Raw genomic sequence first — 27311 nt, 5'->3', positions numbered from 1 at the left:
TATAGCAATAGAAACTATCTGAATGAATTTTGAAGATAAAAAAGACTGAGCAAAATGAACAAAGCATCAATAATCTATGCGACAATATCAAGTGATGTCACATATGTGTAATTGGAATCCTAGAATGGGGAGGAACAGAAGAAATATGTGAAGAAATCATGGCTGAAAAATCTCCAAATGTGATGACATCTATAAACCTACAAAGGCTTGAAAAAAAACAAAAAGAAGAAACATGAAGAAAACCATGCCGAGGCACATCATAATCAAGTTACTGAAGACCTGTGATGAAAAAAGACACAGAAACAAAAATCAGAATGACAGCAAACATCAGTAGAAACAATGCAGCCAGAAGACAATTAGGGGTTTCTTTAAAGTACTGGTATGGAGCGGGGGAGGGTAATTCGTCCACTTAGTATTCTAAACCAAGCAAAAATATCCATTTAAAATGAAGAAAAAATAAAGACTATCTTGGGCATAGAAAGAAGAAATAATTTCTCACTAGCACACCAGAAAAATGTGTTAAACTAAGTCTTTCAGTCAGGAAAAAAATGATATTAAAAAGATATTTGGATCCACAAGAAGGAATAAAAAGCTCCATAAATGGGTAAATACAGATAAAATATTTCCTCCTTTTATCTCTTAAAAAGATAATTATCTGCACTTTAAAGCAAAAATGATAACAAATTAGTATTAGGTGTATTGTATATACAGAAATAAATTGTATGCATAATACAAAAGCAAAGAAGCTAGGAGGAGGAAATGGAAATATACCATTACAAGTGTCTTATGAGTGAAATGGTATAGTATTATTTGAAGATAGACTCTGATAAGTTAAAGTCGTATCTTGTAAACTGAAGGGGACCACTAATTTATAGATTCATTTTGGAACCATTTTAAATGTAGTAATGCTTATTTTAAAGGTACTATTAAATATGTGAATGTTTACACTAATAAAAAAAAAACAAAGCAAAGCTAATAAAATAATAGTGGAGCTAGCTAAAAAGAAATAATCTAAAATAAAGCAAAAAAGAAAAGAAAAAGGAATAAAGACAAGAGCAAGATGGTAGACTTAAACTCAACTATATCAATAATTATAAGCACATGGGAAGAACACTATAATGAAGAGATGGGTTGTAAGACTGGGTAAACAAAAAACAGAATGACAGCAAACATCAGTAGAAACAATGCAGCCAGAAGACAATTCAGCATAGACCTTACTCTATGCTGAATTTGAGAAATCCATTTTAAAGACAAGGACAGGAAAAGTAAAGATAAAAAAAGATATACCATCCTAACTAACACTAACAAACAGAAGAGGGTATATAATGTATTGTTCCACTTATAGGACCTTATAGGAAAGAGGCATATAGTGGCAGAAAGCAGATCTGCAGCAGCTGGGCCCAGAGAGTGGGGGAAGGGATGACTGGAAGTGGTACAAGGCAGCTTCTCAGAGTGAAACAACTGTTCTGCACCTTCATTCTGATGGTAGCTATACATCTGTACACATTTGTCAAAGTTAAGCAAACATTCTACTTAAAGTTGGTGGATTTTATTGTATGCAACTTACACTTCGATAAAGATGATGAAAGGAAGAGAGGGAGGGGGCAGAAAAAAGAGAGAGGAAGGGAGGAATAAAGAGAAGAAGAGGGGAAGAGAATGGGAGCAAAGAAATTAATCATTTGGTTTCAAAAAGCACAGTCACTTCAGTAAGAATAGTTTCCATGAGGCTTTCACCGCATCATGTAAAACATTTGAGCCTTTTTCTATCTGATTGGCTGCCCATGTCTCTACTCTGATGATCCCCCTTTCCATGTCAAATTAATCATTTGGTTTCAAAAAGCACAGTCGCTTCGTAAGAATAGTTTCCATGAGCCTTTCACCCCATCGTGTAAAACATTTGAGCCCTTTTTTCTGATCCTTATTGGCTGCCCATGTCTCCACTCTGATGATCACCCTTTCCATGTCAAATTTATCACGCTGTGGTCCCAAACAAAGATAAATGCATCTCCAAGAGAAATCCCGGCACCTGCTGATGATAGTGAAATTCACCTAATTAAACGAGCTGGACTCCAAGCTGGGCACAGTTGGGATGCTCAGAAGATGGAGCTGTGATAAAGTCATAAAATAGGGCTGAAAGTGGCAGAGGTGAGAAAGATATGAAATACAGAAGAAAGACAAAACAATATAGGAACAGCTCTGAGTGTACTCACATCCCATGCTAATGGAAGATGTCTTGTCAAGCACCATAGAGAAAAATAGAAATAGAACCCATCCTCATCCTCTTATTCTGAGATGATTTACTAACCAAAGGTGATTCAGATCTCTGATTATATTTAAATAATAATAATTTAGATACCCTGGAAAATTAACTTCCTAAACTTTAACAAATATACTAGCAGCTTTCTTATTCACTTCAGATCACCATGGGCCAAAGCTTTCATAATTGCAAAGACACAGAAGTGGGTATATGTGAATCTTTCTTAAAAGTGAAAGTTCACTACAGAAAGTATATATACCTCTATAGAGATCGTATGTTCCTCTAAATTTAAGGATGGTGAAAAAGTCATCCCCAGTAACTGTCCAGATGTTTTCATGGCTCTTTTTCTCCAGGTGCTTCTTACTCTGACCACACATTCCCTATGGAGAAGATGGATGATGCCATAGCTCCAGGACAGGAATACACCTATGAATGGCATATCAGTGAGGACAGCGGGCCCACACACAATGACCCTCCATGCCTTACACACATCTATTACTCCTATGACAATTTGATACAGGACTTCAACTCTGGGCTGATTGGACCTCTGCTTATTTGTAAGAAAGGTAAAAAATAAAAGAGAGCAAAAACTAAAATTGAAATGGTAAGACATACTATAATGGAATGAGACTTAGGAGAATCTTGGAACCTTTCTATAAATCAAACAAAGGGAGGAGTGCGGAAACCGGATCCTCGCTTGAGATTGGTATTTAAAGGTTGGAATCTTCCTATTTTTTTTTTAACCTTTCCTTTGTCTCAGTCCTGGAAGACTCCCCAGGTAAATCCCTGAGAGTATGTTCTGATACCATGCCTGTATAATCTGTAACACTGACCTCAAGGCCAAGTCTTTTTGAAATTATACAGTAGCCTATATGTTGTTGAGTGTACTTAGAACTTTGACTAACATAATTGAGGTTTGGGTTGGTAATTTGGTATACAAACACTCAAAACTCAAGCTTCCTTTCTTATAAACAAGAACACTGGACAGTTTGGGTGGCAGATTTCAAACATATTTGATTGACTTTATAAAAAAAATTCATTGGCTGGGCCTAGGAGGAAGCATGAATTTTCATTTTACACCCAAATAATTCAGCCTGTCTTTCATTAAAACAACAAACAACCATGATATACTACACTGTGGGAAATAATGTGGTAGATTCACCATCTGTCTACACATACACACACACACCATATATACATACATTCCTAATTCTTTTGTTCAGTACAGAAATACACGTTTTCATTGCCTAGTATATAAAAGATGCTGTGATGGCACTGAAAAAAATTCAAATTTATAAAAAGGTCCTATTTTACTTTCATTTACTGTCAGCTGCCTTTGTCAGCTGTGAGAATGGATTAACCTTAACCTCAACAAATTCTCTAGTGCCTCATCACATGCACAAGCAAGATGGCTATATGAAACTTGGAGTATACTTTGCCAGCTGAACTTAAGTACCTGTTTATTGGCCTGTTGACACTAGAGGAAATGAACACTTTCACTAAAGCCTTGACAGTCACCAAATATTTTTTTTCCTTGTGCCTGATTAAGTTTACCTTTAAATCCCCATTCCTCGAGGCTGTAAGGTGTCAGAGAAAAAACTTACTGTGGTACCAGGATTTTAGTAAGCCCCTAATCATTATTACTTGTTAAAAATGCTATTTTTAAAAGATTTATTAATTTATTTCAGAGGCAGAGTGTATGCGCACACTAGTGGGGGAGGGACAGAAGCAGAGCAAGAATCTCAAGCAGATTTCATGCTGAGTGTGGAGCTCAATGGAGGGCTCAGCCTCATGGCCCTGAGATCATGACCTGAGTCGAAATCAAGAATTGACTGCTGAACCAACTGAGTCATGAAGGGGCCCCAAGATGCTATTTTTAAAATAAGAACTTCTTAAAGTTACCATTATGATTGGCTGCTTGCCTTAAATTTTTTGCTATCTGGGAATTCGTAGTGAGAGTCTTCTGTCCGGGATGCTATTAAAAAGTACATCTTTTCTTTCATAGGCACCCTCACTGAGAATGGGATTCAGAAGATGTTTGACAAACAACATGTGCTGATGTTTGCTGTGTTTGATGAAAGCAAGAGCTGGAGCCAGTCATCATCTTTAATGTACACAGTCAATGGCTATGTGAATGGGACAATGCCAGGTAATATGTGGGCTGCACGCTATCCAACCACAACAAAATCGTCAGTGCCTTTGGTCCCATTGTTTTCCTCATAGCTCTATGGAAGTTGACCAAATTCATACTGTTTTTCAACTCCTAATCAGAAAGATAATGTAATCCACTTCAGTGGTTCTCAAGATTTCATCATCTGTTTTTTTGTTTGTTTAACAACAACTTCAACAGACAAGTGGAAGTTACCTAAGAGAAAGACTGTGTAGCTTAATATATTGGATGTAGGAATCTGAGCAGGTTTCACCTTACCCTGTGCCTCCAGGAAGACGTCCAAGATAGTAGCTCAGTCTCCTTCAGTGAGTTCTTTGGTCCCTGCTACATGGTGGTCATGGCTTCTTCCATAGAGGAAACTCTACAAAATACAAATTCAAGGTCAATCCCTAGCAGGAAGGATTAGCAGAAAGAATACAAGGAAGACATTTAGAGTGAAGATGAATAGATTAGGAGAAATATCCCACTAACAAAAATACTATGAGCATTTCAAAAGGTGATGGATGAGTAATATCCAATGGCACGTAGGACCTTCTCTCTTTCCATTTGCATAGAGACTTTTTTGGAAAAGCAAAATCATAGCAACTGTTAAGAGCAAGAAAAACGACAAAACTGACTCCCATCCAGACTCCTTCCACCTCTGATAGAAACGACTTAGAACCCAAGATCCTGAGGAAAATAAGGGAAAAATGAAAACATTATTTTATTAAATAATTCCATACTTCAAAACACTAAGCTTCTCAGAGGTCATTCTCTGTATCTGAAAATCACAAGTGGCTTTACTTACGGAAAACAAAACTTGTCAAAAGTTGAGGTCTGGACATTGCTTTTAAACTGTATTCTATTTGATTTGGCGCTATCTTCCCACCTGGGTTATTATAAATGTGTTCAGATGACTCTGGTTTTGATTGTTCAGAGTTCCAAAAATTAGTTAATTGACCTCTGTCTTAGATCTGAGTTCCAGCCTTGTTCCATCTTTGCTTAGTGTGATCCTTGGAAGCTTATTGTCTCAATGTGACTATTTACAAAAATGGATTGACCATTTACCCTGGAGCAGGGAGTGTTTAGGAATTTTTTACATACAAAATAGCATTGCCAGTGCTCTAATCTTTAGAGGGGAGTGGTCAAGGAGACCTTGTATCTGTGTCCTGGCAGAGTGAATCATTTCTATAAACTTATAGAAGTCAAACAAAGGCAAGCCATATGCAAAAAATTAATAATTTGGTCAGGGCATAGAGATTATGAGTTTATAGTCAAAAAAGAGTAGTTGGGGCTTTAAGAGAGGCAGGATTGGGGGCCATTGTTAGTAGAACAGAAAAGTTAATACTGTGCAATTACATTATGGAGCAGGTAAATTAAATAAATGCAATAAATGCTAATACAGGCAGCCTGGGTGGCTCAGCGGTTTAGCACCACCTTCAGCCCAGGTTGTGATCCTGGAGACCCGGGATGGAGTCCCAAGTCCGGCTCCCTGCATGGAGCCTGCTTCTCCCTCTGCCTGTGTCTCTGCCTCTCTCTCTCTCTCTCTCTCTCTCTCTCTCTCTCTGTGTGTGTGTGTCTCATGAATAAGTAAATAAAGTTTTTTAAAAAAATAAATGCTAATACAGATATATTAAGTGCTTAATTCAGCATAAGCACTTCTTTGGGGTAGATAAATACTTTCATCAAAGCCTCCTACCTTCTAGTTTCTTGTTCAAAGTTTCTAACTTCTTGTTCTCACCCACCGTCTAGGAATCCCTAAAGTGGTCTCTTAAAAAATACAAGCCCCTCAGCCTCTCTATGGGTATGGAACTGATTCTCAGTCCCATAATGTAGTATCTAGTGATTATGGATCTGAAATTTGAAACTCAAGCCAAGGATTGAAGCTAGGGTTGGAACCTCCTACAGAGCAAATTAACATTTTCCCAGTAACTGTGAGCACACAAAAGGAGCAGAACTCAACTTTTGTCCTCAGTTTTCATTATTTCATCCATGAAATGCTCCCAGTGGCCTAGCATAATGAAGACTTGTCCATTGCATTTAAGGAGAGGCTATATTCCACAGAATAATTCATTGCCTTGTCACTTAAACAATCAATCACTTAAACAATCAACAAGTGGTTATAGAAGCAATAAAAAATTATTAAAGCATCTTCACATCCTTCCCTTAGGCAGAGCTTTGACCTCTATCCAGCTGAGAGGATTAGGCCTCTGAACTCAGCCTTACTGAGGGCTCTGGTAATTCCCTCCAGCTGAGCCTAAATTGATTCTAGAGTGACCAATACCCCAGGCTTTCCCTGCAGGAAGTCCTGCATCCTGGGAAACTCCTCAGTCCCAGGTAAACCAGGATGATCGGTTACCTACTTGGTTTCCTCCCTGGCTAATCCCTTAGCAATCCTTGTGTTTTTGAATTAGCTTTCCTCATCTCTGGGCTCTATTCTTACCTCTAGAGTACCAGTCATTGCAATGAGTTATGACTGCTTGTTTTCCCGTCCCTCAGATGTCTACTTTGCTAGGGCAGGAACCACAGGTGGAGTGTCTATACCCCCAGAAACAATGCCTGATGCATAGGAGGTGTTCAATACGTGTCTAGAGAGTGAATTTTTTTATTTTATTTTATTTTATTTTGTTTTATTTTTATTTTTTGAATTTTTTATTATAAAGTGCTGACTGCCTGTTTCACTCCCCATCTCTCCCTGTCAGATATCACGGTTTGTGCCCATGACCACATTAGCTGGCATCTGATTGGAATGAGCTCTGGGCCAGAACTGTTCTCCATTCATTTCAATGGCCAGGTCTTGGAGCAGAATCATCATAAGATCTCAGCCATCACCCTTGTCAGTGCTACATCCACTACTGCAAACATGACTATGAGCCCACAGGGAAAGTGGATCATATCTTCTCTCATCACAAGACATTTTCAAGGTAAGAAATTCCTCCAACAATTTTGCTTGTGAATATAGGATCTTTTCTACCCAAACACTAACTCCCCCATTCTCCTTTGCCCTTTCAAGCCATTCATGCTCCAGACACACATACCTTAGTCCTGAGAACAGAATTTAGTTCTTCTGCTCTTAGACTTATAACACATTCATTGGGATGGAGGAAGTGGGGAAATTGACAAAAAATTTTTAAAGTGAAGCAAAAGCTGAAGAAGGGTCTACTTCCTCAAAAGGAGAAAAAAAGGAAGGAAACAAATACATACATAGAGATATTCTTCCATGGGCTTTAGTATTCAGCTAAAGAAAAAAAATCTAAGTGCTAGAACAAATCAAACGTCTGCAAATTTATGGAGGCACAAAGTTACTGAAAGTGCAAAAGATTTAACCTGAAAAGATTCTTTTTTGTAAAAAGACGAACACAAAACCTGGAATAAAGAGCAACCCAATGGATGGATTTTGAATGGAAAAAAAAAAACATAATATTTAACTAGCTGAGGAGTGAGCTTTAAAGAACATCAGTAAATTTTGGTGGGGAAAAGAAAATCAGCCCAGGGTTGTTATGTGGGATCATGTAAACAAAATAACTAATTGTTCTATTACACATTGTTGCTTTAAAACTGTTGGGAAGAAGGTCTGGGTAAAAGGAGGCCAAAATGTAAGTAAATGGTATCACTATAGGAAATTATTTTCTTATAAAACAATGTATATAAAAGCCAGACACATAAGAAAGAGACAGTTTGATGGGACTATTTTGTTTCCTATTCACACTGAGCAGTCAAAATTTTGAAATTGTCACCATACATACCTGGAAGATAGAGTCCCCAATAACAATAAAACAACAACAACAGTAATATTATTGACATTAAATGCTTTTTATATTAACTTACTTAATTTTCAAAGAAGATTTTATTTATTTACACATGAGAAACACACACAGAGAGAGAGGGGCAGAAATATAGGCAGAGGGAGAAGCAGGCTGCCCACGGGGAGCCTGATGTGGGACTCGATCCCAGGACCCCGGGATCATGACCTAAGCCAAAGGCAGATGCCCAACTGCTGAGCCATACAGGCATCCCTACTTATTTAATTTTTAACAACAATTTTGCACGGTATGTACTACCATTATCTCCATTTTACAAATAAAGGGACAGATGACAGGAAAAATGAGAAATCAACAAGGCCTAAGTCATAAGATTTTAAGGATCTTGAAATTATACTTCTTTTCCTGAAGGAAACAAAGAAAGTCTTTTCAAGTTTTTTCTCTAACCCATCCTCTCTTTCCTTTGCTTTTTATTCCTGCCCCTTTCTGTACTGCACCAGAAGAGCTGCAGACCAAAATGTTCAGAATTTGTCTGAGCATTACCTTTACTTAACAATAAAGGTATTATTTAAACCCTCCATAAGTTTTTTTAAAAGATAGGCATTTTGGTCAGCTATAATTTCTTCTCTCAAATTCCTTCACTGCCTTTGTATTCTAATTCAGCTGGGATGCAGGCTTACATAGACATTAAAAACTGTGCAAAGAAAACCAGGAATCCTAAGAAACTGACTCGTGACCAGAGGCGGTACATGAAGAGGTGGGAATACTTCATCGCTGCAGAAGAAGTCATTTGGGACTATGCACCTGTAATACCAGCAAATATGGACAAGTGAGTTTTGGGGTTCTTATCACTGTGTGAAGGTTCAGGGGTCATAGGTTCATGGCATGAAATGCCATGAGTTGATAGCTCTGAAGAGTATATATGTATTGGATTCAAGTCTTTTTGTCCAAACCAATCTGGAATTACTCTAAACTCACCAAGGGAACTCAGCATCATAAGAGTAGTAATAGTAGTAGTAACAATAATGACAGTAGTAGTAGAAGTAGTAATAGTAATAGCAGCTACCACTTGTCGGATGCTTGCTATTGCCAAGCACTGTGTGAAATATTTTCTATGAGTGTTACTTTAACTCTCCAAGTTACAAACAGCTTTTATTTATTTTTTAGATTAAAAAGATATGAGAGAGTAAGAAATTTAGAAATTCAAATAACTCTTGACACTTGAAAAATATTTGAGCTCACTCACGATAAGAGAAGTGCAAATTAAACTACACTGAGATACTATTTTCTACCTCTCAGACTCACAAATCCAGATGATATAATCTGTTGACAAGGCTGTAGGAAACAGCACTATCATACATTGTTGGTGGAAGAGTAGTTTGGTACAGCTATTCTAGAGGATGTTTTTGAAAATATGTATCACAATTATAAATGCATATGTCCTCTGACCCAACAATCTTACTTTGGGAATTTGCTCTATAGACATACTTGTTCACATGTGAAATGATGTATGTACTGGATATTCACTGCTGCACTGTTAGTAGTAGCAAAAGATTGGAAATAACCTAATATCCATCAGTAGGAAATTAGTTTAATAAATTATGGCACATCTATATGATGGAATACTATGTATCTGTTTTCGAGAAAGGATGTAAATGCCCCCTGTGTATTAATATAAAAAGTTCTCCAAGATACATTGTTAGATTAAGAATTCAAGGGAGGAAAAAATGGTAGAATAGGAGATCTCCTGCTCATCTCCCCACACAGCAATAGCAATTTGACAGCTATCCACAAAGAGAAGTACTTCTGTGAGAGCTTTGGGGTTGAGGTAGGAATTTGAGAAACTTCAAGATCTTCCCAGTGGGAGCCAAGACAAAAGAAGGATATTTTGAGAAGGCATCTCATGCTCAGGTGGTAGATTCATTGTTGGTGCTCCCAGCTACAAACTTGGAAACAGCCTTGTCGCATCGTGGACTCAGGTATAGCCCCACTTGGCCTTGGTCTTGACACCAGCTCCATTTGCCAAAGGACCCGAGAGAAGTCACACCTGTCTGTGACCCTAGAGGGTGGCCTACAGATTTTGGTCTGAGTATAGATCTAAAAGTGGCCCTGTAACCAGCTTCAGCCCTGGAATAGTCCTGACAGCTAAGAGACTTTGAGGGAGCGACAACCATCTATGCCCCAGGAGGCTGGTCTACAGATCTTAGTCCCACTGCAGATCTTGAAGCATCACTGTAACCCAGCTCCAACTCTGCCAACTGCAGTCTTGCCCACCCAGGGACATACTCAATGGCCTGGTGGGAGCCTTCTCAAGGACCAAATAGGAGCCACACCCATCAAAAAAAATAACAATGCTGCCATTTGCAGACTCAACTTTAGACTTTGAAATAAGCCACTATCCCAACACTAGCTTTACTGACCAAGGTCCTAGGGGCAGTCCCATCAGCCCAGAGACCAGATAGGGTCCATGCCCACCTGAGCCCCTGGTAAAAGGCCTGCCAACCACAGATGCCACTACAGGCTCAGAAGCAGCTACATGACCTGGTTCCAGCTTCATTCAACTGTAATCACAGAAGTAATCCCAGCAGCCGAGACTTAACAGGATTCTCTACCTGACAAAATTAGTAATACTGAAAGAAAGCGTTTAAACCTTCAAATGTACATGAACACAAGGCTACACGAATCACAAAAAGTCAGGCAAATATGGCACTACAAAGGAAACTAATAAAACTCAAGTAATCAATGTGAAAGAAATAGAAATCTACAAATTCTCTCATGAAAAATTCAAAATAATCATCTTAAAGAAGTTCAGTGAGGTGCAGGAGAACAGATAGGCAATGAAATGAAATCAGGAAAACAATACATAAATAAAATAAGTGTAATAAATAAATAAAAACCATCAAAAATAACTAAACAGAGAACCTAGAACAGAAGGATATAATGACAGAACCTAAAAATTCAATAGAAAGCTTCAATAGCAGACTGGATCATGCAGAAGAAAATTTCAGAAAAATAAATAATGAGAAATTATTCAGTTACAAAGACAAAAAGGAAAAAAATGGAAGAGAGTGAAGAAAGCTTATATTACCTATAGGATACCATCAAAAGAATGAATATATGCATGATGAGAATCCCTAAAGGAGAAGAAATGAAGGAGCAGAAAGCTTATATGAAGATAGTGACTGGGACACCTGGGTAGCTCAGTAGTTGTCTCTGCCTTTGGCTCAGAGTGTGATCCCGCGGTCCAGGGATCAAGTCTCACATCTGACTCCCTGCAAGGAACCTGCTTCTCCCTCTACCTATGTCTCTGCCTCTTTCTGTGTCTCTCATGAATAAATTAAATTAAATTAAGGCTAATAACTAAAAACTTCCCCAATCTTGGGAGGGTTATAGATAAACATATTCATGAACCTCAAAGGACTTCAAGCAAGATCTACCCAAATATTATCCTGAGATATATGATTATGAAATTGTCAAAAGTCAAAGAGAGAATCCCGAAAGAAGCAAGAGATAAAGAACTCGTCATATACAAGGGGACCCCTATAAGGCTATAGAGATTTCTCAGAAGAAACCTTGTAAGCTAGGAAAGTGTGGGATATACTCAAGTTTCTGAAAGGAAAAAAAAGAACGATCTGCCAACAAATAATACTAAATCAATCAAAGCTGTTCTTTAGAAGCGGAGAGATAGAGACATTCCAAGACAAAGAAAAGCTGAGAGAATTAAGCATCACTAGCCTGCCTTACAAGAAATGCTAAAGAGAGTTCTTTAAGTTGAAAGGACACTAAGTAACAACATGAAAGTATAAAAATTTCTGGTAAAGCTAAATATATAGTCAAATTCAGAATACTCTAATACTGTAATGGTGGTGCATAATGACTTTTAACTCTATTTAAAATTTTAAAAAACTTTAAAATAAAAGTCTAAAGACAAAAGCATTAAAATCACCAGGTTAAATACTTTGTTAATGGATATACAAAGATATAAAGTGCTACATCAATAGCACAAATTGGGAGGGAATAGTAAGTAATAGTATGTAGAAATTTTTATACAGTTGAATTTAAGTTGTCATCAGCTTAAAATAAATTGTTAGAACTTTTAGACATTTGATATAAGCCTCATGGCACCCACAAAGCAAAAATTTCTACCTCTAGTAGGTACACAGAAGATAAAAGAATAAAAACATATAAGTACAAAAAAATCAGCAAATCACAGGAAATATAGCAACAGAGGAAGAAAGAAGCAAAAGAACTACAAGAAAGTCAGAAAACAACAAAATATCAATAGTAAATCCTTACCTATCAATGCTTATTCTAAATAAAAATGGATTAAATTCTCCAATAAAAAGATAAGAGTAGCCAGATGGATAAAAACTGAGATCTAATAATGTACTGCCTACAAGAGACTCACTTTAGCTTTTATTTTATTTTATTTTATTTTATTTTATTTTATTTTTTTATTTATGATAGTCACACACAGAGAGAGAGAGGCAGAGACACAGGCAGAGGGAAAAGCAGGCTCCACGCACTGGGAGCCTGACGTGGGATTCGATCCCCGGTCTCCAGGATCAGCCCTGGGCCACAGGCAGGCGCCAAACCGCTGCGCCCCTCACTTTAGCTTTAAGGATATACATTTGTTAAAAGTAAAATGATAAAAAAAAAATTTCCATGCAAATAGTAACCAAAGGAGAACAGAAGTGGCTATAATTATATAAGGCAAAATAGACTTTAAGCCAAACTGTCATAAGAGATAAGGTCACTATATGATAAAGGGGTTAATTTATCAAGAGGTTATAACAATTAAAAATATATATACCCCCTAACATTGGACCACCTAAATATATGAAGCAGATATTAAGAGAACTGAATGGAGAAATATACAATACAATAAAAGTGGCAAATTAAATACCTCACTTTAAACAATAGATAAATCATCTAGACATAAAATCAATAAGGAAATAGTGGAATTGAATAACACTATAAACCAATTAGACCTAATAGACATGTAAAGAACAATCCATCCAACAGCAGCAGAATACATATTCTTTGCAACCATACATGAAATATTCTCTAGGATACATCATATGTTAGGTCACAAAATAAGTCTTACCAAAATCATACCAAATAAATATCTTTTCTGACCACAGTGGTATGAAACTGGAAATCAGTAACAGAAAGAAAATTGGAAAATTCACAAATATGTGGAAATTAAACATACTTTCCATAATGGTCAAAAAGAAATCTAGTGGGAAATTTTTAAAAAATATCATGAGACAAATGAAAATGGAAACACAACATACAAAAACTTAGGAATACAGCAAAAACAGTTATGAGAGAAGTTTATAGAAATAAATGCCTACATTAAAAAACAAAGAAAGTTCTCAAATAACCTAACTTTATACCTCAAGGAGTTGGACGGGCACTGCAGATTAAGCCCAGTTGGCAGAAGGAATGAAATAAAGATTAGAGGAAAAATAAATGAGGTAGACACTGGAAAAAAAATAGAAAAGATCAACATAACTGATAGTTTTTTTGAAAAGATAAACCAAATGGACAAACCTTTAGCCAAACTAACCAAGGAAAGAGAGGACTCAAATAATTAAAATTATAACTGAAAGAGGAGACATTACAATTGATACCACAGAGATGCAAAGGATCCTGAGAGACTACTATAATGATGATATGCCAACATATTGGATAGTCTAGAATAAATGGATAATTTCCTAGAAATATACACCCTAGGAAGACTGAATCATAAAGAAATAGAACATCTGAACTGACCAGTAACAAGTAAGAAGATTGAATCAGTGATCAAAAGCCTCTGAACAAAGAAAAGCCCAGTATCACATGGCTTCACAGATGAATTATACCAAACATTTAAAGAATTAATACTAAGCTACAAATTCTTCCAAAATATTGAAGAGGAGACAACACTTCCAAACTTATTTTACAAGGCCAGCATTTTCCTCATGCCAAAGCCAGATAAGGAGAATACAAAAAAAGAAAATGACAGCCAATATCCTTGTTGAACACAGATGCAAAAATCACCAAAGTATTAGTATACAGCAGATTAAAATGATCATACACCATGATCAAGTGAGGATTTTTGGATTTTTCACCATGTACAAATCAATAAACATAATATATCATATTTGGATTATCATTTTTGGATTTTTCACCATGTACAAATCAATAAACATAATATATCATATCAACAAAATGAAGGATAAAAGTATAATAGCAACCCAGGTGATGCAGAAGAAACAATTGACAAAATTCAACACTTATCTTGATAAAAAACTCTTAACAAGTTAGGTACAGAAGAAATGTATACAATAAAGGCCATATATGACAAACCAAAAGCTAGCATCATATTCAAAGAAAGCTTTTTCTCTAAGGTCAGGAACAAAACAAGAGTGCCTACCATCTTTAGTCAACATAGTGCTAGAAATCCTAGCCACAGCAATCAGGCAAGAAAAAGAAATAAAAGTTATCCAAATTGCTAAGGAAAAAGTAAAATTGTCTCTCTTTGCAGATAATATGATTTTATATATAGAAAACCCTTAGGATTCCACCAAAAATCTATTATAACTAATAAAATAATGCAGTAAGTTGCAGTATATGAATTAAATTTATAAAAATCAGCTGCACTTATTAAACTAATAGCAATCTATCCAAAACAGAAATGAAGAAAACAAGCCATTCCAATAGAATTAAAAATAATAACACTTAGGAACAAATTTAACCAAGGAGGTAAAAGATCTATACAATGAAAACAAAAACTATAAAATACTGATGAAAGATATTGAAGAGGAAACAACCAAAAAGAAAAATGTTCTATGTTAATGGATTGGAAGAACTAATTTTGCTAAAATATTCATATTAATCAAAGTGATCTACAGATTCAATACAATCCCTAAAAAATTCCAATGGCATTTTTCAGAAAAATGGAAAAAACAATTCTAAGACTCATTTGAAATCACAAAAGATCCTGAATAGCCAAAACAATCTTGAACAAGAAGAGCAAAGCTGGAGCCATCACACTTTTTATTTGAAACTATATTGCAAAGCTATAGAAATCAAATAGTATAATGATGCCATAAAAACAGACACTTAGACCAAAGAAGCCAAAACACAAAAAGCACAGGCAACAAAAACAGAAATAAACAAGTGGGACTACATCAAACTAAAAAGCTTCTGGACAGCAAAAGAAACAATCAATAAAACAAAACAAAAAAAGCAACCTATGGAATGAGAGAAAATATTTACAAACCATATCTTTAATAAGCTGTTGAAACCTAAAATATATTTAAAAACTCAATACCAAAAAGACCCTACCTGATTTAAAAATAGGAAAAGGTGGGTACCTGACTGGCTCAGTAAGTGGAGCATGTGGGACCCTTGATCGTGGGGTTGTGAGTTCAAGCCCCATATTGGGTGTAGAGATTACTTAAAATAAAATGTTTAAAATAAGAAAATAAATTTTTAAAAATGAGCAAAGGACCTAAATTGGCATTTTTCCAAAGAAGACACAAATAGCAAATGGGTATATGAAAAAGTATTCAACATCACTAGTCATTAGAGAAATACAAATCATATCCACAGTGAGATTATCACTTCATACCTATGAGGATGGCTACTATAAAAAAGAGGTAGCCAGGGTTGATGAGGGTATGAAGAAAATGGAACTCTGTACACTGTTGGCGAGAATGTAAATTGGAATAGCCATTATGGAAAAATAGTAAGAACGCTCCACCAAAAATTAAAAGTAGAAGTACCATATGATCCAGCAATCCCACTTCTGAATATATATCCAAAGGAAATGAAATCAATATTTTAAAGAGATATTTGCACTCCCAAGTCCATTGCAGCATTATTCACGATAGCTAAGATATGGAAACAACCTGAGTGTCTGTTGATGGATGAATGGATAAAGAAAATATCACACACACACACACACACACACACACACACACACACTATGGAATATTACTCAGCCTTAAAAAAGAAGGAAAGCCTGTCATTTAAAAAAACGTGGATGAAACTGTAGGATATCATGCTAAGACATATTCCAGACACAAAATGACAAATACTGCATAATCTCACTTATATGTGGAACTAATTAAGCAGCATGGTGACTATAGTTAATATTGTATACTTGAAATTTGTTAAGACATTAGATCTTAACTGTTCTCATCACAAAAAAGAAAATAGTAATGAGATGAGTTGATGGAAGTGTTAATTAGCTTAAATGGTGATCACATATATACATATATAAATAATCACGTTGTACTTCTTAAATACATACAATTTTTATTTGTCAAAATCACCTCAAAAATGCATTCTCAAAAATGCAAAAAAAGTCAAAATGCCTTTTGTAAAAGGAATGAGAGTATAAGAATATTTATATTTGCAAGTCATATTTGCATATTTATGCATAAAGATGCTAAATATGATGGAATTATATATATTTAGCAAAGATGCTAAACATGATGGAATATGATGGAATTATACATATGAAATTAATGCAAGTGAATATTTAGGAACTTCAGGGAACATCAGGGAAGGTCAAAGAGGTGGGGTTGATGGGATATACTGTGTGAATGAGAGCTTTCTACTGCAATCAAAATCATTTGAATGTATTTGCTATTCAAAAAAATTTAACTGAGAAAAAGAGCAAAAGAGGAACTTGCTCAGGATTATATAATAATAATTGACAGAACTGAGATAAGATTCCAGGACTCTGGCAACAGTGTGTGCTTTTTTTAAAAATTTTATTTATTCATTCATGCATTCATGAGAGACACAGGGAGAGAGAGAGAGAGAGAGGCAGAAGCAGGCTCCATGCAGGAAGCCCGACGTGGGACTCAATCCCGGGACTCCAGGATCACACCCTGGGCTGAAGGCAGGCGCTAAACCACTGAGCCACCCAGGGATCCCCCAGTGTGTGCTTTTTATTGTGCAAAATAAATGCACAAAAATGGGTAAATTCTATCATGGAACTTCCATTTTTACAAACTAAGACAATAAAGAGGACCAGGAAGAAAAGTGTTTCATGTTGCTGCCCCAAATCTTTTATCACAGTAGCTATAGAAGATGGGTGAAGGTGGTTGTTTTTTAGTTGGCACTGGGATTGGGTGGATGGTAGGAGGGCTAGCTCAACAGTGTAGAACTATGTCTAATAAAGATAGTCAAAGCTTCTTGGTATGGGAACATACTTTTAGAGATTGAGAAATACCTGGGAAGTCAATAAAGTTACCATAAATTAAGTGATAAGGAAGACTTGAGAAAAAATCATAGTATGGCCTCTCCTTTCTTTTGGGTAGACCTTTTCCCAGAGATATCTAAGGTCTATTCTAGTGACCAGAGTGACAGGAAGTTCTAAGTAGTTATTTCCAACCATGCTACAACTTTATCAGTGGTAGAGAAGACAGATAAGAGGTTTTCAGTCTGCCAACTAGAGAGCAGATATTGGGACTTTGCAAACCACATTAAGATTTTTTTTTTTTTTTTTTAGAAAACTAGCACTTTTGCTAATCCAAGAGCAGAACTTCTAAGTACAAGGGTTTCCTCATCATACTGGGGTCTTTAGTTGAGGAAATGGTTTAATTTTTTAAAAAATTCATTTCACTTTAAGAAAATACAGATCTCTGCATTTGGATAATTTCTCAAACCAAATTGGGAAACAGTATAAGAAGGTTGTCTACAAACAGTACCAAGATGAGTCTTTCACCAAGCGTTTGGAGAATTTGAATGTCAAAGAAGATGGGATCTTGGGCCCTATTATCAGAGCCCAGGTCAGAGACACACTCAAAGTAAGTAACAGAAATATAGAACCATGGAAGAAATTAAATAGGAAAGACAGTTTATAAGTACTGGTTATTTGTATTAAAAAGAAAAATATGTCCATGTAGGTTTTTTAAAGATTTTATTTATTTTTTCATGAGACACACACAGAGCAAGGCAGAGACATAGGCAGAGGAAGAAGCAGACTCTCCACAGGGAGCCTGATGCAGGACTTGATCCCAGGACTCCAGGACCATGACCTGAACCATAGGCAGACACTCAACCACTGAGCCACGCAGGCACCCTGTCCATATAGTTTTTAATTCAAATGCAACTCTAGTTTTTACGTAGTATTTGCTCTGATTTATAGCCTACCTTATAATACAAAGCATCTGAGACAATTTATCAAATTATAAAGGAAAAAAACAAAGAGCCAAAGAGAGGTGAAAGATAATATGAGGACAAAGAAAATAAAGCCATGCATAGGTATAATAAAACACATGCCATATGCATGTTGTCTACAAATTTTGTCCAAAGCTTACTAGTAGCCAAGTAAAATATGTCAAGGCAAGGTTCACAGTAGTCATAAAGAAAACATAGTTTCCCTTGATACCAAGACCAGTTTCTCCCATGGATCCTTAAAAAGAGGATGCAGTATAATATAGTACATAGAATCCTTGATATAACCCCTACAATGGTATAGTAAGTAAATTGCTGGGGCCCCTGGGTGGCTCAGTCGGTTAAGCATCTGACTCTTGATTCGGCTCAGGTCATAATCTCAGGGTCCTGAGACCGAGCCCTCATCTGGCTCCATGCTCAGCAGGGAGTCTGCTTGAGATTCTCTCTCTCCCTCTGCCCCTGCCCCACTTCACACATTCTCTTTGTCTCTCAAATAAACAAATTATTCTTTAATAAGTAAACCAGTAAGTCCCATAGTTTTGTAAAACAATGTTTGTCATTATAGCTTGAGAGCATAACAGTAAACATAATTGAGTAGAAACAATTCATCATTGTGCTCTAAGTATGTAGTTCTCCCATGATTAGAATCCAATGAAGGTAAATTTAGATATGATTCAAGAACACCAAGTGTTCTTCAGACAACTTTCCTTAAAAATATGTTATCAAGCTTTTGATAAAAACTGAGCAGCAGAGAAGTAAAGGTTGCAATCTTTGGCAAGATTCTAGAATGCAGGTTATCTATAGATTAAGGGTGATCCAAACGCTTTGGCAATCAATCAACAGAAGATAAGATTAAAGTTCTCTTTTGAAGATTAAGGAGCCTAACTAGGACTCCTGTGTAAATGATGCTCCCCCTCCACCCCTTTGTGGGGGTGAACTAACATATCTGCACCCAAGGACAATTCTGTTCATTTAAAAATAACAGAGGGATAGAAAGTAGCCTTTCTCAGTTCCTCTTTCCCTTCCCTCATTTCTGATTTCCCCCATCCCTTTTAGGTGCTTTTTAGCAAGTATAAATATACCTCCCTGGAGATTCAGGATCTGGCTATTTGTGTGCCCTTCAGAACATGACACCAAGACACTGTCCTAGGAGATCTGCCAGGCTGGAGAAGGGGATCATGGTCTAAAGAGGAGAAGGAACAGACACATCTGAAGACAGATGTGGTCCAAGCAGAGAGGAGAGGGGATGGGGCGTGGGGATCAGTTTGGAAAGAGTGATATATTGTGAGGAAAATGTCACTTCTAAGGGAAGACTTCTCTTTCCATTTTCCACCTTACCATGTGAGTGAAACTGTCTCATAAGTTTCTGCCAGGTGATGGGAAGAGGTTGCTGCCGAGAGGAACAGAACAAGTTTGCACACACGCACACACGCACCCTCCAACAAGTGGATATGCCAAGCTAGCATCCTATGGTAATTTTCACGATTGAATTTAAGTCCTGAAATAATGAATTTGAATTAACTTTGTAGATCGTGTTCAAAAATATGGCCAGCCGTGTCTACAGCATTTACCCTCATGGAGTGACCTTCTCTCCTTATGAAGATGAAGTCAACTCTTCCTTCACTTCAGGTTTGAATTGGAGTCTACTGAATGAGACTATTCACCTCTGAGAGGATGCCACATTTTCCTACGGTCCTCTTTCCTCAGTAATGTAACTTGTGCAGTCAGGCACTATACAAGTAGGGTATCCTAAAAGTCAGAACCAAACCCTGCTCACTTCAGGGGTTTAGTTTACTTTAGTGCTTAGGAAGTAAATTCTTAGTCCCATGGGTGCCATAGCGGCCATAGCGGCCTCTAGTGGAGCAATCTCTAATGGCGACGTGTAATCCAGGGTTCTGTTAAGTGGAGCTTAATATAAAAAGAATATTCCTTTCCTAATATTAATTGGTTTTAATGAGAACTCACCGTTTGTCTATTTGTTTAATGTAATCATTTTGAAAATGGGAACAATTTTGACTCTATTTTCTTTCAGACAATAACACCATGATCAGAGCAGTTCAACCAGGGGAAACCTATACTTATAAGTGGAACATCCTAGAGTCTGATGAACCCACAGAAAATGATGCACAGTGCTTAACGAGACCATACTACAGTAATGTGGACGTCACAAGGGACATTGCCTCTGGGCTGATTGGGCTACTTCTAATTTGTAAGAGCAGATCCCTGGATAAGCGAGGCATACAGGTATTCCATCCATGAAATAAACTTTCAGAAACTCTGAGAACTTCTTCTGGCTGGAACAGATTAGATCTCCTTGCTAAATAATGAGGCTTCTTCTAGAGAACAGAAAATATTATGTTGTCCTCTTCAGAGAAAATCTGACAACATTTATTCCTTTGGGCTTTTTTTTTTTCTTGTCTATTTTCATCTAGATTCTTACTCTAGAAGGCAGTTCTATCATGTGACACCACATTTTGTCTTGGTGTGAAATTCCAGGTCTTCTGCTGTGTGATCAGCAAGTCACTTAGCCTTTTTTTTATTTCTTCCTTCTATCAAATGGGTAATGCCCTCCTAAACAAATTTTACAGGGTTATTTTGGGGCTCAGCGAGATACCACCTGGTAAAAGTGTAAAGCTTTCTACCAACCCTTGTTATTTTTAAGAGACCTGCACCAGAGAGATAACAATTTGGGGACATAGCATCTGATGAAGTTGAACCCAGGCAATGGTCCACCTCTAGTGAGACTAAATTATAGAGAAAAAAGTGAACAAAGATATGGATCTTCATTGGAGAATAATAGTCTTATATTATTAACTTAAAATTCCCATTAAGGCAAAGCTATAATCAAAGAAGTTCATCCTAAGGCATACAAAATAAATCTATTCCTAGAAAAATCAGAAATGGGTATTTGGAAGACTTTAATTTCTTGAGCTAAGAAAGGAAACAGGGAGAAATAGAAAGCTTTCCTATTACAACTTCTGCTCTATCCTTTGCAACTATTTGGAGCACATCTAGTCCATTATTCAGGTTAAAATGTATCCACTTACAGAGATAACAATTACAGCTGCCATGAGGAGAAGAAATTTTTCTATTAGGGTGTTTTCTGATCTGCTCTGTCTTTGCATATTACATTGGTTCTAACAAAGGCTCTGTCCAAAAAAAAGGCTCTGTACAAAATTGGCTCTCATAAATGCCTGAATTTGTGGCTTCAGTGTCCCCAAGACTGTGCCTCTTTGGTTTCTGAGAAGAACTCAGTATTGTGGGTTAGTATCAACTGTAACATTAATTACTGAACACAGCACGTTTATCCTCCAGAGGGCAGCAGACATTGAGCAGCAGGCTGTGTTTGCTGTGTTTGATGAGAACAAGAGCTGGTACATTGAGGACAATATCAACAAGTTCTGTGAAAATCCTGATAAGGTGAAACGTGATGACCCCAAGTTTTATGAATCAAACATCATGAGCAGTAAGTCAAATCACTGTTTTTGTCCATCATGTTTTCACTCCCATGCTTACAGTATGACTGTGCATAAAGGCAGAGACATGGATTAGAATCCACTCATCTCTCATCCTCAATTGCAGTCCAGGGATTTGCTGATGAAGTTACTGGGTGAGAGCAACCCTGTTAAGCAAATGGCCAAAAGCTTGTTCTCCTTAGGAAAGCTTCTTGGTCTCATGCTCCAAATGTGCATATACGTATATGTACATGCTCTTGGCATATCCACTCTAAAGAAACAGAGTGAGAGGTGGGGGTGGTGAGGAAAGGGGCCACAGGCTTTGGTCAGCAGTATATGGGAGTTTTAGACTGGGTGCAAGGTGAACAGTCTTTATGGCCAGGGCAGAAAGAAAGTAAGTAATCCAAAGGTGGATGGCCAAATCAAACTAAGGCAATATGCATATGGGGAGCCAAGAATCTTAAAAAGCCAAACCATGAAGAGGTTTGAAGTGAGCAGTAAGAAGTTCAGAACAGAAGGAATTCCATGAGCCAAAGTTGAGGCATTTGCTGTGGTTTTCAATTTCAGCACCAAAAGCCAATGCTATGAGAAGACTGAGAGAAATTTCAGTAAACCAGCTAGAAGCAAACTTTGCCACAGTGGTCAGTGTCTCCACCACTGTTCCTCAGTCAAGAGTCATTATGATCACTTTCTCTAATAGGTAATCATAGATATGAGGAGGACTTCTCCATAGTTTATTCATATAGTTTCAGATGAATTATTGGAATTATCAGAACTGGCATGTGCCATGAAAATAATTCCAAATGGGGAGTTATTCAGCTTTCTTTGCATAATTTCATTTTTGGCAGTGAATCTGTCATAGTTTTGGTCTAGTACTATCCATTAGAAATTATGTGTGAGCCACAAATATAATTTAAAAATTTCTAGTAGCTATATGAATAAAGAGAAATATATCCCAAATATTATCATTTTAATATAAACCAATATAAAAATTGATGAGATTTCCTTTTTTATTTCATACTAGGTCTCTGAAATCTGATGTGTATTTTACACTTACAGCACATCTCAATCCAGTTTGTCCACATTTCGAGTGCTCAATAGCCACTTGAACTAGTGGCTACAGTAGTAGACCATACAGCTATAAACCATTTAGAAGAGTCTCCTGAATATAATACAAACTACAAGCGTATTATGTCAGGAAGTTATTCAGTAAATATTTAAGTGTTCACTAGTGCCAGACATTGTACTATTATCAGGACTGGAGTGGTAACCTGGGCTGATGTGGGCCTTGCCCTCATAGAAATTAAACCTGTGATTTTAATACCATGCTTAAAACCTAAGTAAAGATACTGCTTTTGAAAGATAATGAAAATGTGTGAACTCAGTACTTGAATGAAAACTATAGATTATCTCAATGTAAAGAAGGAACAATAAAAAAATTGGTAAATGTGCTAAATATGCATGCCTTTTAGGGACATTACTTCTTATTCACTAATATGTCAATATGAATTTCTTATATTATGCTTTTCTTCCAGGAAGTTATTCTAAATAATATTCTAAGTTGATGTTTAGAATATCTTTTTTTTAAGATTTTATTTATTTATTCATGAGAGACACAGAAAGAGAGGCAGAGACATAGGCAGAGGGAGAAGCAGGGATTCTATCCCAGGACCCCAGGATCATGACCTGAGCCCAAGGCAGACGCTCTAGAATATTTTTAAAAGCAAAATGTGGAAAACAGGGCATTTGATATACACTTGACAAATGAATGAATAAGTCAACATGAATGAAAGGCTTTGTCTTTATCCTAATATTTTTCCCTTAGCCAAAGGAGAACTTAGGAAAATAAGTTCTCATATGGGATGTCTGAGTTCTGAGTTTGACCTTCTAGTCACATGTTAGACCTGGTGAAGTTTATCATAATTACTGCTTTGACACAACCAAATTAATATTGAGACATTAATCTTAGGTATAATTAGACACATTCCTTTTTGTTGGCAGAGGCTTGTATGTTAACAGATTTTACTCTTTCAGCTATCAATGGCTATGTGCCCGAGAGTATACCCACACTAGGATTCTGCTTTGATGACACTGTCCAGTGGCACTTCTGCAGTATAGGGACCCAGGATGACATTTTGACCATTCACTTCACTGGGCATTCATTCATCTATGGAAAGAGACATGAAGACACCTTGACCCTCTTCCCTATGCGTGGGGAATCTGTGACCGTCACAATGGATAATGTTGGTAAGAGCCTAGACAGTTGGAAAGGAACCTCTGGTCTATAAAAGTCTGCTGCAGCTTTCCAGACTACCACAGTTCCTGAGTTTATCTTTCTGGTACCTTACAGGCTTTCCTTTCAATACTTTTCATGATTTCTGTTTGGGGAATTAATTACTTAAATGGGTCCAGTCCCCTAATGTGGGTTTCATATATTCTTCTCCAGGCTAAATGAGAAGTACAGACACAACAGCAAAAAGATAAGGTATGATTTTGAGGAGAAAGCATGAACATTCAGCCACAAAAGAGTGTTTCTTTTATCAAAATGAGCTTTCCAGTGTTTAAAGCTAGCCATGCCACTGTGGGTTAGTGATCATCAGATACAGAGCCTTGGAGGCTGGACTCAGAGACAGCAGTGGAAAGCATGGAAAGCACATGGGCTTTGGAGTTCCTCAGATGTGCTCTGACACTCAGTATCTGTGTAACCTTGGACATGTTACTTGACCTCACTGAGCTTCTATGTATTCATCTCAAAAACACAATAACATTTAACAGGGTTGTTTTGACCATTAATTGTCATATATACCAAGTGCTTAGGACTCAGCAGACACTCAACAAGTGGTAACTATTGGAAACTCCCCCCGGAAATCATCTGTATGCCAGTGGATAATACCATTTCAAAGAGATTCAAAATTTCCCTGGGCCCACTTGAATCATGTATTGCTTAGAAATATCTAGATGTCTCTTACTTATAGGAGTGAACATCATCATCCTCCCCCCTACTCCAATTTTCAAGCAAGACGTTTATGATATTCAAAGCCCACTTTATTCCTAACATCCTTCTTAAGTATAGTGACTCTTAAACTATCTGTGCTAATACTTTTCTCCCTAGTCTCCACTGATCAATACTTTTGATCCATATTCTGTTATATGAGATAAGCGCACTGATCCCATGCTTGGATACACAGCAATGTCAAATTGGTAAACAGTTTTCTAAACAACTTACACCCAACTTCTCTCCTTATGTCATTGTAGAACATGATCAGCAGTGGCCCCTACACCACACTTGAGTATCACTAACTGATCATGTTCATTGAAAATTATCTGCCACAATGGATTGTAGGGTTTCTATATATTTTTCTGGATTTAGCACTCTCTGTTTTCTCTGTCTCTGTTCTGCAGGAACTTGGATGTTAACTACAATAAATTCCAGTCCAAGAAGCAAAAACCTAAGGCTGAGATTCAGGGATGTTAAGTGTATCCGGGATGATTATGAAGACTCCTATGAGATTATATATGAATCTCCAGCACCTACAGTCATGACTACACGGAAAATGCGTGATTCCCCAGAAGACAATGGTGATGAGAATGATGCTGACTATGATTACCAGAACAACCTGGCTTCATGGTTAGGAATTAGGTCATTCAGAAATTCATCACTTAATCAAGAGGAAGATGAGTTTAATCTTACTGCCCTAGCTCTGGAGAACAATTCTGAATTCGATCCTCCAAATACCGATACAGCTCTTAATTCCAATTCTTCTTCCTTACGTAATTTTAGCAGGCTTATTGTCTATAACTTTGCAAAACCTCAGAAAGCTCTTCCTCACCCAGAAGCCACCACAGCTGGTCCCCTTCTCGGACACATTGGCTTAGACAATAACTCAGTTCTCAACCATTCCACAGCAGAGCATTCTAGCCCTTATTCTGAAGATTCTATGGAGGATCCTCTGCAGTCAGATATCACAGGGGTAAAATTACTTCCACTTGATGCAGAAGGATTCAGGAATCAAGAACATGCTAGGCATAAGGGAAGAGAGCACACAGCAAAGCACAAGTTCTCCCAGGTAGGATTTTCAGCACCTAAACCTGGGAGACATTTAAGCCAAGGCAACTCTTCTCCTTCCAGAATAGGACCCTGGAAAGACCTTCCCAATGATCTGTTACTTTTAAAACAAAAGAATCCATCTAAGATTTTGAATGGGAAATGGCATCTTGTTTCTGAGAAAGGTAGTTATGAAATAGTCCCAGATGCTGATGAAGACATGGCTGTTGATAAGCTGCTGGACAGCCCCCAGAATACATCAAAGTCTTGGGGAGAAAGCATCCCACTCTCAAACAACCACAGAAAGCAGAGTGGTTACCCAAAATTTTCTCGAGTTAGAAATAAAACTCTACAAGTAAAATGGGACAGAGGAAATGGTGGATTGAAGAAAAGCCTTTTTCTCATTAAGACACGAAAAAAGAAAAAAGAACAGAAGCTTGCACACCCTATTCCTCTATCTCCAAGGAGCTTCCATCCTCTAAGAGGAAAGGCCAATACCACATTTTCAGACAGGAGACTTGATCATTCATCATTACTCCATAAATCCAATGGAAGATCTTTTCCTGCAGACCTCAATCACACATTCCCCTCTATGAATCGTACCCTGTTAGCCTCACTTCCTGACCATAATCAGAATCCCCCAAATGACACCAGTCAAACAAGCTCCCCTTTAGATCTTTATCAGACAGTACTCCCAGAAGAACACTATCAAACATTCCCTATTCAAGACTCTGATTCATTGCACTCCACTGTGGACTCTAGTCACACGTCTCCTCCAGAGCCTGGCCAGATGCAGGACTATGACCTAAGACACGAGCCCTTCCCTACTGACATTGGTCAAATGTTCCCCTCCTTGGAACCTGAAGCCTGGCAGGCAACCATATCTGCAGATCTCGACCAGACAACCCTTTCTCCAGACCTCAGCAAGACAACCCTTTCTCCAGACTTCGACCAAACAACGCTTTCTCCAGACCTCGACCAGACAACCTTTTCTCCAGACCTCAGCCAGACCACCTTTTCTGCAGACCTCAGCCGGACAACCCTTTCTCCAGACTTTGACCAAACAACACTTTTTCCAGACCTCGATCAGACAACCTTTTCTCCAGACCTCGACCAGACAACCTTTTCTCCAGACCTCAGCCAGACAACCCTTTCTCCAGACCTCAGCAAGACAACGCTTTTTCCAGACCTCGACCAGACAACCTTTTCTCCAGACCTCAGCCAGACAACCCTTTCTCCAGACCTCAGCAAGACAACCCTTTCTCCAGACTTTGACCAAACAACGCTTTTTCCAGACCTCGACCAGACAACCTTTTCTCCAGACCTCGACCAGACAACCTTTTCTCCAGACCTCGACCAGACAACCTTTTCTCCAGACCTCAGCCAGACAACCCTTTCTCCAGACCTCAGCCAGACAACCCTTTCTCCAGACTTTGATCAAACAACACTTTCTCCAGACCTC

The 27311-nt window shown here is 37.5% G+C and overlaps 1 protein-coding gene across 1 annotated transcript in view; it reads left to right on the top strand.

Annotated features, from left to right (window-relative positions):
* The window catches only part of F5 (coagulation factor V), a 71002-nt gene that overhangs the window by 19718 nt on the left and 23973 nt on the right, over nucleotides 1-27311 (top strand). The window contains 10 exon segments of the mRNA XM_041752793.1: nucleotides 2611-2823; nucleotides 4263-4406; nucleotides 7109-7330; nucleotides 8831-8996; nucleotides 17802-17979; nucleotides 19879-19978; nucleotides 20382-20593; nucleotides 21665-21815; nucleotides 23839-24051; nucleotides 25207-27309. Of these exon segments, the coding sequence (XP_041608727.1) occupies nucleotides 2611-2823; nucleotides 4263-4406; nucleotides 7109-7330; nucleotides 8831-8996; nucleotides 17802-17979; nucleotides 19879-19978; nucleotides 20382-20593; nucleotides 21665-21815; nucleotides 23839-24051; nucleotides 25207-27309 (3702 nt within the window).

Source organism: Vulpes lagopus, chromosome 1, assembly GCF_018345385.1.
Source record: "Vulpes lagopus strain Blue_001 chromosome 1, ASM1834538v1, whole genome shotgun sequence".
NCBI lineage: Eukaryota > Metazoa > Chordata > Mammalia > Carnivora > Canidae > Vulpes > Vulpes lagopus.
The sequence above is the reverse complement of the archived record's forward strand: the minus strand, read 5'-3'. Positions and strand labels throughout refer to the sequence as shown.